The sequence below is a fragment of the Bubalus kerabau genome, chromosome 17 (assembly GCF_029407905.1).
Source record: "Bubalus kerabau isolate K-KA32 ecotype Philippines breed swamp buffalo chromosome 17, PCC_UOA_SB_1v2, whole genome shotgun sequence".
In the NCBI taxonomy this organism is placed as follows: domain Eukaryota; kingdom Metazoa; phylum Chordata; class Mammalia; order Artiodactyla; family Bovidae; genus Bubalus; species Bubalus kerabau.
This window is the reverse complement of record NC_073640.1, coordinates 12,590,373-12,603,448: the sequence shown is the minus strand read 5'-3', so window position 1 is coordinate 12,603,448 and position 13,076 is coordinate 12,590,373. Positions and strand designations below refer to the sequence as shown.

The 13,076-nt window shown below is 45.3% G+C and overlaps 1 protein-coding gene across 4 annotated transcripts in view; it reads right to left on the bottom strand.

Moving 5' to 3' along the window:
• The window catches only part of CDH13 (cadherin 13), a 1,017,465-nt gene that overhangs the window by 698,173 nt on the left and 306,216 nt on the right, over window positions 1–13,076 (bottom strand). The window contains exon 1 of one of the 4 annotated variants that reach the window (XM_055551336.1): window positions 11,368–11,599. The exons of 2 other annotated variants lie outside the window; for them this stretch is intronic. In XM_055551336.1, coding sequence (XP_055407311.1) covers window positions 11,368–11,584 — 217 coding nt within the window. In that variant the 5' untranslated portion in view covers window positions 11,585–11,599. Of the gene's footprint in view, window positions 1–11,367; window positions 11,600–13,076 lie in introns of those variants that run through there. One more of the 4 variants, XM_055551338.1, reaches the window with a different exon arrangement.

Here is a 13,076-nt window from a genome sequence, read left to right as displayed (position 1 = left end):
CCAAGCAAAAAAAGACATTTGTACACATTGTCGGTGGCGGCCAGTAGGACTAGAGAAGGGAATGGAGTGAGGTGGGTGAATAAAAGGAATAAAGGAGAATAAAGTAAAAGATTTGCTCAAACATGGCTTTCTCCATGAAGTCACCCTGCCTCCTCCAGCTCCCAGGTGGAGGTGCCCAGCTCTGCGGTGCCCCTCTTTAGTGCAGTTCTTGCACACTGCCTTGCATTTGTCTTTTTGCGTCTCTCCTTTCACCCTGAGCCTCTTGGAAACAGGGACTGCATCTGGTTTTCCTTTGTGTCTCTGAAGTGTAACATAACGCCTGCCTCACAGTGGGTCCCAATTACATGTTTTGTTAAGTTGAATAGTGAAAAAACAAGACTTCTGGAGTGGGGTGTCTCATATGAGCTGACACGTAGAAAAACTTCTAAGGACACCCAAATGGGCTTTAAAGCTAAGTTTAGAGCAGAAAGTTGAATCGTAAAGCCCATTTCTTTAGGTGAGCAAAAGAGAAGGATGGTAAAGAGAATGCAGACTTCATCAGCATCTGCTTCACCTCCAACTCGAGACAAGGTTCCAAGAAGAATGAGCATTAGAATGAAAACGCAGAGCTAACAGAAGGGAAAAGACACCGTATGTGAGTCAAAGGTGTGGAAGGCTGCACCTAGCGGCTCTAAATAATTCCACGCAGAAGAACAGGAGCGGACTGAGACAGGGCTCGGAAAAGCATCTCCAAATATTTCAAAAGTGGCAGTGGATTCTGCAATTCTATAATGAGACTGACATTGTTCAGGGTCAAGACTCCAGAGCTGATCATTAAAGCAACGGTTTGAACATCTAAAATAAAGGGGTGAACTTTAGAAGCCTGCAAGGGTTCATTAGAGTCGAGTTGTGCCTGAGTGACCTGATTTCCTTCATGGACATTAAATGGCAAAAGACAGACTTGTAGTAGATCTTTTATCTAAATTTCAGCAAAGACTTTGATAAGCTCTTTCTTAGTGGTTTGGGGGATAAGGTAGCAGTCTGCCTTGGTAACCACTTCAATGGACACACCCAAAATGGCATGATGCATGGAGTGTGCCAATCCTGATGGCTATCTCTGGAACAACAGCACCACTCCCAGTAGTAAAAATGGCAGACGTGAGCTGAATGCTTTCCATGTGATAGGCACTGTTCTTGGCAATTCACAGTCATTTTCTCCTGCTCCCCCCACCACCATCAACTCCATGGGGAAGGGGCCATTTTATTCCACTTTGCATGTAAGGGGAGTGAGGTACACACAGGAGAAATATCTTCCCCAGGTGCCGTGGCTCCAGAGACTAAGCCAGCTCAGCATGTAATGCTGCTAATGAGCTTGTACACTAGATGCTGGGTAATGCAATTGCAGAAATGGAATTCAGAAATGCAAGCACCTCTGCAGAAATGGAATAAACATTTCCCCTGTCTTACTTCTCAACCATTCCCTGTTTCTCACCCAAACACAGCTCTCACACTCAGGATTTTCCTGCCGATCCATTTCTCAATAACAGCTCTCTATGATGTAGCCTGCTCAGGGACTGTCTTCCTCCTTTGTATTGGTCTATTTCCCACACTCTTTTAACCTGTACTTAATCAGTGCCCTCTGAGTTTTGGCTTTGGGATTCAAGTTCGCCTCCTGCTGCCCCTCCCCTAGATAGACCTTTTTCTGTTCTGAAATCCATCTACGCAAAGTGCTGTAAAGTACAAATCAGCTTACAGCCGGGTCTGGAAGTATGAGACTTTCTGGACTTGAGGGTTAATGCCTTAAACACCTACAGAGGCTTCATTCTCAAGTAATCCTCTGCAGAGCAGAGCAATCGCTGCAAACAAAGCTAATGGTCATATGAAATCAATCGCTGCAAGACTGGGATTCAGCAGATACTCCCTGTTCAAATAGGATCTGGAAGAGGTAGCACCCAAGGGCACAAGATGCTTAGGGGGAAATAATCCAGCTGACTTAAATGTTTGTGCTTTTCAGATTTCATTCTTATCTAACTAGGACAATCTATTTTGCACTGTATTATGACTACGAAGAAACCATTTGAGTTCAGGGTTGAATCTGGGGAGGTGAGTTTATGTCACAGCTATAATCAGTTAGTCAGCCGTCCGATGCACACTGGTTGAATACCCGTCGGGAGTAACAAGGTCAAGCGGATGATGTTCAGGGTCTGGAGTCAGGGGTCTGTGACTTAGGTTCTGACTCTCCCGTGCATGGACTGAACGGCCTATACTCCTTAGTTTTTAAAATGCAGGTGATGATACACAGCCCACAGGGTTGTTATGAAGATTATGTTTGTCTCCTCCAGAAGCTGATCATGAAACAAGTGCATGCAGTTTATTTGGGAAGTAAAGGGAGTACCCATAGGAATAGGAAATGAGATAAGGTAGGCAATGTAGCCACCAAAGGTTTATCTGTCAACTGTAGGTGGGGAAACAAGAGGCACATCTCTTGCTGGGGAATCCTGGAGCCCAGGGTTATGTCATCTGAGGGGTGAGGGAGCTGGGGTGTTTATACACTAGCTCCTCTGGTCTGTGATTGAGGGCTGCTCCCAGGGCTGTGTGTTCTCTGGCAAGTCAGTTAGGCCTGAAGCCGGGGAGGGATAAGAAGCAGGGATACCGGCGGGGCGCTGGCAGTGTCTGCTGCAGAATGTGCAGCTACTCTGTGTGACAGCCCTACGCTACTCCTTTACGCGATCTACGTTTACAGAGCTCCAGAGCGGAGTGAGCCCTGTGATGGACTATGGGCACAGGGAGTGAGTGACCTGCTCTTGTGATAATTTCACTGAAGTGTGAAAGGCAGACGTCAGTCAACAGTGAAGAGTGCTGGGGTAAGGAACCAGCAACTGAGCAATGGAAAATACAGCATTGGAACTTCATCTGTTACAAGGATCAGGCAGCGCCCCCCTCTCCCCAGACAGGTAGGCTTTGGGTCCTTCAGGATATGCAGGCATTAGCCTGTGAAAGTTAGGGATCTCTAAGGGAAGATGATTCAAACATTGAGAAGCTCCTGAGCAGGGAAAGACTAACAGCCAACAAACGATGGCCCTAGGGCAAAGTCCAGCCCAGTTCCTGTTTATGCAGATACAGTTTTATTGCAACACAGCCCCACTATGTGGTGGGGGCTTTCTCCACAGTGGCAGAGCGGAGACATTCTGTCGTCCACAACGCCTACCTGGCCCTTCGATGAAAAACGTTTGCTGACCTCTGGTTTATATTAATAATCTGGAAGTAGATTCTAATGCATTTTAAGCCATTAAAAATATTCACTATTGCTCGATACAGGTATGTGTAAGAACCTATTCATGAAAAGCTCACAGCCTATTGAGGAGAACAAAATGGCCAAGTAAATAACTGCAATGCCATGTGACTGATTCTATAATAAAAGTCTATACCAAAGGTTCATCGAGCTGCCAAGCAGAGGATAATCAGTTTTGGCTAGGGAGTGGAGATGGCTTCACAGAGGAAGATATGGGTCTTGAAGTCTCAGTCCATTTCTGGGTTAACATAAGGAGTTCAAATGAATCCAGGCAGAGCATAGAATATGTTCAAAAGGATAGAGAAGAGAGAAAGCAGAAAGCGTTCAGGAAAGACTGCAGTTTACCTCCCTTGGGCCTCCAAGCAGCTGGCAGGGCCATGAGTGTGGGCTCTGGGGAGAAATGCCACTTAACTCCCTTCACCTCTACCACCAGCTTTTTAAAAATTTTTATTTCAAGAATTAGCCAAAACAGATAGCAACTGCATCACTGGGTCTGAGGACTTTCCGGAAAATAAGAAATTCCCTACATAAAGGATTCAAGACAGGAAAGTGGCAGACTTTAAGTGCAGCAGTAAGAGTTGAAATGTTAGTATCCTTGGGTATAAAACCAGTATATTTGATCTCCTGCTGACCAAACTGTAGACTATTGCAGCATGAGAAGAAATGATGATAGTAATACATTGTAATCCCACAGAATAAAATAAGACTCCATAAGCCCATGCTGATACTACTTTTAAAAATGAAAGTAAGTTAACAAATGGGGAAGAAGGGAAAATTCTTCCTTAAAACAGAATGCTAACTAACAAATGCAGAAGAAATCGTGCAAATGGAAAATCACCTCTTGGCAACTGTGACTTTAATAACAGCACTGGGAAATGATCATTAATGAAAGCTAGAACTAGTGGATGAAAATAGGGAAAGAAATAGGGTATTTGTGAGACTGGCTGTATCTCCTTATAAGATTATTTAAGAAGGAAAAATACTAAGTTTACAAAGGAGAAACGTGGCAGATACCACCCTAAATAAGAGAGCAATGCTAACGTCACAGGAATGACACGGGCAGATATACTAAGTGCTTCCCATAGGATGCATTAGGATTCTGTGATGCTTCTGTGGTGTTCTTTCCATGAGTGCATAACCTGGAGTAATCATAGGGAGCATCACACAAACCCAGATTGCAGTTCTAAAGTATATCAAGATCATATAAGAGAGAACGAGGTGGAGGAGGTTTCCCAGATTAAAGGAGGCCAAAGATATGAGGTCTAAACACAGGGTGAGACCCTGAGTTGAACTCAGGATCAGAGTAATTATTTTTCCTTGTGCTATGAAGAACATTAGTACCATAATTGGCTGAATTCGAATCAGGTTTGCAGATTAGATAATATTCTTTCAACAGTGTTAATTTCCTAATTTGATAATCATTCCATGGTCCTGTAACAGCAAAGAAGAAGATCTTTGTTTCTAGGAAATACCACTCTGCAGATTAAAGGTAGAGGGGCACCGGGTCTGCAACGTAGTCTCAAATGGTTGGAGGGAAGAAGTAATAACTAAGCAGATTCGATAAGATGTTAACGTTTGGGAAATTTGGGTTGAGGGTCTGATGGGATTATCTGTATTCTTTTTGCAGTTTTTCTGTTGGTCTGAATTCATTTCAAAATAAAAAGTTAAAAATAAAACTTTACATGTTTTGGAAGGCAGACTTCCAAGACAAAGGCTCTGAGTCAGACCAATCTGGATTGGAATGTTTGAGCTCATTTTGAGTAGCCGTGTGACCTTGAGCCAGTTATTTAGACTATGTAAGCCTTGATTTTCTCATGAATAAAACAGGAAGACTAATACCTACTTCTCAGGTTGAGGTAAGGATGATATTCAGTCACTGTGTGTAAAGCTCTTTACACCGTGCAGGACAGCTCCTGAGCCTGGCTCACCAGGTACCTCAGGGGGTTGGCAGAGATGCTCCATCAACTTGTTACCTGATTGGTTGACAGGGCTTTTATGTGTCTTGCACGTTTGGGGCTTTACCTATGCACTCGGCTTCATTAGAGGACCATGCTGTAAGTTCCAAATTTGTCTTTAAAATACGACTCCATAGAAAAATGAATGAATAATAATATAGTCAAACTAAAAGCTCAGCACCATTATCTTTTCCAATGTGCCTCTTGTTCCCTTCAGCTGAGCAGAGCATTTTGCTAACCCAGTTCCTAGAACTTTGAGAGAAGGTATGGGGAGGGAAGAAGGGGCAGAGTATAAACAAAAGGGGTGGTCTGACTGGGAGTAGGAATGGGCTGGGAGAAACTGCAAAGGAGGGGACATGAGGAAGTCTTCCTCTGGGTCAGAGGAGGATTTGTTTCAACATGCTCGAAGAGAAGGGGGTTACATCTTATTTGGTTTTAATTGTTGGACATTGTCCTTTGACAGCACGTGGTGTGGCTGAAGTCACATCACCTGCCAGGTCCATTTTCCTTTCTTCCATCCTAGTAAGGTGATATTCTTGGGAGATGATCAAGAAGGACTTTCCTTTTGTGCCAGTTACACACCCCTCCCCCACAAAAAAAAACACCCCTCTGCTTTAATGCACGGAAAGTTGGTGCCACCACGTTCAAACCAAGAGAGCAACAAAGGAAAACCTAGTACAGGGAACAAGGCAGCCCTGCATTAGGTAAACGCTGAAAGGGAAGTAGTTTAACTACTGGATAAGCTGCAGGTGGTTATGTTTTACTTCTTTAAACGCTTGGCTTTATATTACGCTGGCTGCCCCTGACCTCCATTAACCCCTGGAAGCTTTACATACATTTCCTCTCTTTGGGAAGAAGTGCACGACTGAAAGATTCCACTTTCACTTTTCATTCTCATGCATTGGAGAAGGAAATGGCAACCCACTCCATTGTTCTTGCCTGGAGAATCCCAGGGACGGGGGAGCCTGGTGGGCTGCCGTCTATGGGGTCGCACAGAGTTGGAGACGACTGAAGTGACTTAGCAGCAGCAGCAGCTGTGAGTTGATACCCACCTCCTACTCCAAGCAAGGAAAGTGATGCTGACAGGAGCCACTCACTCAGGTTCCCATAGAAAATGGAAAAGAGTCATCGCACTTACTGATACAGAAAACCCACATGACTGTTCCCCCAACGTGGGCAATTATCTCCTCTCCCCGACTCTTTACTTCTCCCCGAAGGTTTAATGGGCTGAACCACTATCTTCTGTAAAGATGGCTACCTGCTGTCACAGAGCTCCCGTCCCTTATCACAAGTGTGCATTGGTGGTGTTTTGAGATTGCCGAAAACTTGATATTATTTCAGCTTAGTAAGCCCTTGGGGATCTTTCAAGATAAAGCCATTTCATAAATTTAGCTGTGTTACAGAATAAAATCCTTTATAAAGGACTTAAAGAAAATTACATGCATCTGTGTTTCTTTTCTCCCGGTGTGCTACCATCCAGGTTGTTTCACAGGCACAGAGCGGGCCCACTATGGATTTATTAGATCTCAGCCATCTCCATTTCTCTCTGGCATGCGTCTCCTTTCCAGCGTTTTGAGGATTACATCGTACAAATTGAGGGACAGAGCGCTGTGCACACAGAGTGACTCAGGAGGTCTCAAAGCCCACAGCTCCGCCAGGCGCAGGCTGTTCCCTGTGTGAACAGGGGAGGCTGGGACCCCCACAAAGGATGTCACACCGCCAGGTCCAACTGTGAGAACAAGCAGGCCTTCTCTGTACCTCCATGTGACTCTCCCGCAGGAGCAGGACTACAAGGGCTTCCAAAGCAAGGCGGGAGAAGCCTGCCCCCTCGGGTTCCTCACTTCAAGGGGAAATGGGTACTTTGGGCATTTTGCCAACATGCACAGAGCATTCAGCTCCTTTACAGACCACTTACCATGCCCCAGGGATGGTTCTAGGTGTTGAGGACTGGGTGGGCAAATGCAAAACCGTTACAGGCTCTGTCCCCATGGAGCTTACATTCCAATACGGCAGCTGGGGTTTAAATCAATTGTCATCAGATCAGATCAGATCAGGTCAGTCGCTCAGTCGTGTCCGACTCTTTGCGACCCCATGAATCGCAGCACACCAGGCCTCCCTGTCCATCACCAACTCCCGGAGTTCACTCAGACTCACGTCCATCGAGTCAGTGATGCCATCTAGCCATCTCATCCTCTGTCGTCCCCTTCTCCTCTTGCCCCCAATCCCTCCCAGCATCACAGTCTTTTCCAATGAGTCAACTCTTCACATGAGATGGTCAAAGTACTGGAGTTTCAGCTTTAGCATCATTCCTTCCAAAGAAATCCCAGGGCTGAAGTCCTTCAGAATGGACTGGTTGGATCTCCTTGCAGTCCAAGGGACTCTCAAGAGTCTTCTCCAACACCACAGTTCAAAAGCATCAATTCTTCGGCGCTCAGCCTTCTTCACAGTCCAACTCTCACATCCATACATGACCACAGGAAAAACCATAGCCTTGACTAGACAAACCTTTGTTGGCAAAGTAATGTCTCTGCTTTTGAACATGCTATCTAGGTTGGTCATAACTTTCCTTCCAAGGAGTAAGCGTCTTTTAATTTCATGGCTGCAGTCACCATCTGTAGTGATTTTGGAGCCCAGAAAAATAAAGTCTGACACTGTTTCCACTGTTTCTCCATCTATTTCCCATGAAGTGATGGGACCGGATGCCATGATCTTCGTTGTCTGAATGTTGAGCTTTAAGCCAACTTTTTCACTCTCTACTTTCACTTCCATCAATTGTCATAGAAATTATCATATAATTAAAGTAGTAATTCGGAGAAGGCAATGGCAACGCACTCCAGTACTCTTGCCTGGAAAATCCCATGGATGGAGGGGCCTGGTAGGCTGCAGTCCATGGGGTCGCTAGGAGTCGGATACAACTGAGCCACTTCACTTTCACTTTTCACTTTCGTGCATTGAAGGAAATGGCAACCCACTCCATTGTTCTCGCCTGGAGAATCCCAGGGATGGGGAGCCTGGTGGGCTGCCGTCTATGGGGTCGCACAGAGTCGGATACGACTGAAGCAACTTAGCAGCAGCAAAGTTGTAATTATAAACACTAGGGAAGACGGAGTATGAGAGAACATCAGGCAGAACAGGGATACCTAACGTGTAGTTAGAGGTGAGTTCTGAGACAGGAAAGGGGTGAAGGCAGAGGAGGGGCAGGGGCTGGGTAGAGAGGCTGAGACAGAAGCTCACTGCAGAGCTGACCGAGGGAACAGAGGGGCAAGAGGAGGTGCGTGGGCACCCCAGGAGCACAGAGCTGAGGTCTGCAGGGAAGGGAGGCCCTGGCAGGGACTGGCTCTTTGTGGCAAAATGAAGCAGTTGAACCATTTCAAGCAGAAGAGGTCATGGGCTGGGCAGCAGGGGGACTGACCAGCTCAATAGGGCATTTTAAACCCTGATGCTGGTTGCTCTGGGGGAAGCGGTGGAGAGGGTATGTGCAGAGAACATGGGACTCTATATCAGTAATTAAATGAAGGTGAGAGCCATCTGAATTAAGTTGACTGGAGCAGGACATGAGCCAAATGATCGAGAGGCTTGTCAAGCACAGTGCTGGGCTCTGGGGTCAGCAGCCCAGCAAGACAGAGCTCTCTGGCCCTACAGGGGGAAAGAGACTAGGAAAGACGCAGAGATGAACGTCAGAGGCCTGTGTGACCGGAGGGACAGAAGCTTAGCTAGACTCAGAGGCTTTAACACTTGCACTCATACCCGGCATTCTGAGAGGCTGTTTACATTTCACATAAAGCTAACTAGCTTCCTCCCATCCTTCCTTCTTTTCTCTTTGTCTTTTGCTGATTTTGTACTTTCTTTCCATTTATTTCTCTACCACAGCTGCCTCACTGCATTAATACATGGTTCCTATAAAGAACAAGATCAAGGAAGCTTTATGTCTTAACCAGAAAAATCTGTTTGTACTTTGTGAATTACTTTTTCCCTTATGTATCATTTCCCTGATCTGTTTAAAGATATTTGTCCTGGATCCCAGGTCATTAGTGACCATTAGTAAATAAATTACTAAAAATGTGAAGTTTATTTATCACAGGAAACCAGGCTCAGTACTGCTATACATACTAACACCTTGAGATTCTTTTAAAAGACTGTAAATGAAGTAACCCATGTTCAGAAATGAAGTGCAGATGGATCATTCCCAGAAGTGTTATTTGGTCTTCAGAACTCCCATCACATTGCCCATGTGTTTAGAGTTTTATTAATACCCACATGCTGATCAGCTTCTAGTTCATCTTCTAGATAACCACTTGTCTTTCTCCTCCCTCAGAAATTACATGGATTCCACCCCTTTTTCATGTATCCCATCTCTCCTAATTTCCTTTGCATATTTGCAAATTAATATAGGTCTTTATTAGATTCCTATTGTTGTTGTAATAAATGACCACAAACTATGTGGCCAAAAGGCAACAGCAATGTATTTTCTCACAGTTCTAGAGACGGAAGTTCAAAGTCAAGGTGTTGGCAGGGTTAGTTCTCCCCTGAGGCTCTAGAGAATTCTTCCTGCCTCTTCCAGCTCCTAGTGGTTCTCGGTGGTCCTGGGCCTGTGGCTGCTCCTCTTCTCTCCCGGTCACATCTCTCCTTCCCTGTGTCTTTGTCTTCCTCTGTGTCTCTTGGAAGGACACTTGGAGTTGGATTTAGGGTCCACATGGACAACCCAGGATTATCTCAATAGCCTTAACCTAATCACATCTGTCAACATACTTATTTCCAAATAAACTAACATCCCTCGGTTCCTGGGACTTGGCAGGGGAGTATCTTTTGGGAGAACACTTTCTGGCCAACCACGGCATCTCTATTATTTTAACCGTGGATTTATTCTCAAAAAAGGGTGGGTGATTCCAGAGGTTCTGACTTAGTTGGTCCAGGATGAGGCCCAGGTACCAGTGCAGTTTTTAGTTCCTTGGGCAGTTCTCACGGACAAAAGACTGAATCACCAATGAAGACAGGGAGTCCATCCCAGTATGTTGATTGCAAGGGGCTAGTTTCAACTCTTTATCATTTAAGGCCTGAACATAATACATTACATATCTAGAGGATTTAGCTATTGGAAAGTAACCTAAAGAAACAGAAAAGACCACAACTTTCTATTCTCCATTTCCCCAGAACTGTGGGTTAACAGCTGCTTGTTTTCCAAGGAGCACCCTGCGGTGGGCATGGGTTAAAGAACCAGGGCTCATGTTAATCAGGAGGCCTGGCTGGGCTGCTCCCTCACACTGATTATGGGAAGTCATGTCTCATCTCTGGGCCTCAGTTCCCTTTTTGGGAAGGTTGAAGGTGAGTTGGGTGTCTTGGGGGAAGTGGAGGTGAAATTGCACATCACAAGGTACCCATCAATAGAAGCAGACATCTGCTCTGGCCTCCCAGTTGCAGCTCAGAGGGTGCTCACCAAGACAACCCCAGAACCTAAGAATCCAATGCTCCTGCAGCAAGGCAGTTGTCTATATGTTTACTATTCTTTCTTACCCCGGAAATTTGCAACACAGTATAGAAACACTTGTACCAAAAACGATTTGTATAGAGTTCCTCCTATAATTCTGAGTCACCATGGACTTGTTTGCATTAACAACTGTCATTTTAAATAAAGAGAAAACCTACTGCAACCTCGCTACAGACAAATGAAAGAAAAAACCTTCTCTGAGATGTGCTCACACAAAGGAGTTCCCTAGGAGAGAGCAGAAATAAACCAAGTGAAAACACTGGTGCCCATCACTCTTTGTTTCTGATTTTCACTTTCTTGTAGCTACAGTACTTACCACTGCAATGAAAGCTAGTGTGTATTTTCCTTGCGATGCGCAGAAGGTGAAAACAATTCTTTGACATCACATCAAGTGGACAGTTCTTGTCAGTGAGCAATGCCAAGCTTTGTGTTGGGCGTGTTCAGACACATTATCCTTTTCCTCTGTAGCTCCAGCCTCCCAACCCTTCCCCAGACTCCAGACTCCTATTTCTAACCAACCACTCAACGAGTTTCCACTCAGAATTCTGACAGACACATCAAGTTCAACACGATGAACTTCACCCCTTCACCCCCTCCCCACATTCACTTCTGCCCAAGTCCATCCTGTAAGACAAATAGGAAAACTGTTCACCAACCTGCCCGAGCCCAAAGTGCTGGAATCCTCCTGGGATCCTCTTCCTCTCTCTTGCCCTGAGCAATTCTGCAGTGACTCTCAACGAGCGTCCAGGCATGCCTCTCACAGGACTGCTTCTCACCACCTGCACCTCGCCCACCCCGTGCTACACCGCGGGCCTCACCTAGACCCCCGCTGACTTCCTTCCTCTGCCCCACCTGCAGGCGCGCTTGACCCATCCACCAGGTAATGGTTTTAAATCACACATAGTATCACAACAACTGCTCAAAATTCTCCGTAGAATGCGAAATGGTCCAGCCACTCTGAAACACAGTTTGGAAGTTTTTATAAAACAGAACACGCTATTTCCACATAACCCAGCCATTGCACTTTGGGGCATCTGTCTCAGAGAACAAAAACCTCTATTTGAACAAAAACCTGTACACAAATGTCCATAGCTGCCCTACTCAAAATTGCTAGAAGATGAACACAATCCAGATGTCCTTTGTCAAGCAGAAGATGGTACATCTGAACCATGGTAGGCAACTCAGCAACACAAAAGAATGTGTAAACTTGCATTGCAAAGGGATTTTGCAGGTGGGATTAATGTGGCTAATCAGCCTGACCTTAAAATAAGGAGAATGCAGTAGACTGTCCAGGTGAACCCAGTGTAATCACAAGCTCCTTCGAAATGAGGGGAAGGCAGAAGAGAAAGTCGGGCCAGGGGAGGGGAGAACTGCAGAGGCAGTGGTCAGAGAGATGTGGCTTTGCTGGCTTTGAGGATGGAGAAAGGGGCCACGAGCCTCTAGAAGCTGGAAAACGAAAGGAAACAGATACTCTGCTAGAGCCTCCAGAAAGAAATACAACCCTGCAGACACCTTGGTTTTAGTCTAGGACATCCTTTCGGACTTCTGACCTCCAGAACCATAAGAGAATAAATCTAGGTTATTTTAAGTGACTGAGTTTGTGGTATTTTGTTACAGAGGCAAAAGGAGGGGCAAAATGCCCTCTGTCCCCCAAAAATGTGATCCAGAGTTGACTGAAATCAAGCCACCACCAATGCTTTCTTGTCTCTGTCTTCTCTTGAAGCAAAACATGAGTTTGAAATGTAGGAAAGATATAGGAAGATAAACACGAATTCTGAAGCAGAGGCTTTCCAAATAACAGGGGGAATTTCCTTGCTTTGTATATACCATTGCTGTGAAAGATAATTATTTATATCCAAAGGAAAATGTGAGGTATTGGTTACAGCTGTCAGACCATGAACACTGCTGCGAGAGCCTCGTTTCTTGCCTAAAGACCGTACAATGTAGATTTCAGTGACACCAGAGAAGTCTAAGCACATTTCAATTTGATCTTTAATCTTCTCTTTTCACACTAGGCAGTTCCTGGGGTAGATTTCATTCATTTCAAGGACTTCAATATCTGCTTGGATGAAAAGTCACATTCAGCCCTGAGGCTGAATACTCCTAAAATGTGTTCTTTCGTCCAGATAACATCACCTGAAGGCCTTCAGTAGGGCTTGCCCTGACTTGTTGGCTCCGAGTTAACCATCACTCATTTCTACCTTTCACCTGACCACTGCCGATCCCTGAAGACAGCTGAGCCTTGGATCTGTGCTGCTCACTTTTGAGTGACTTTAGAATGTCTTCTAAGTAGGCATTTTGTGCTTAGCCTTTTCTGCAAAGCTGGGGGCTCAACTATGCAATGCCTGTCTGCTATGCCCATGTG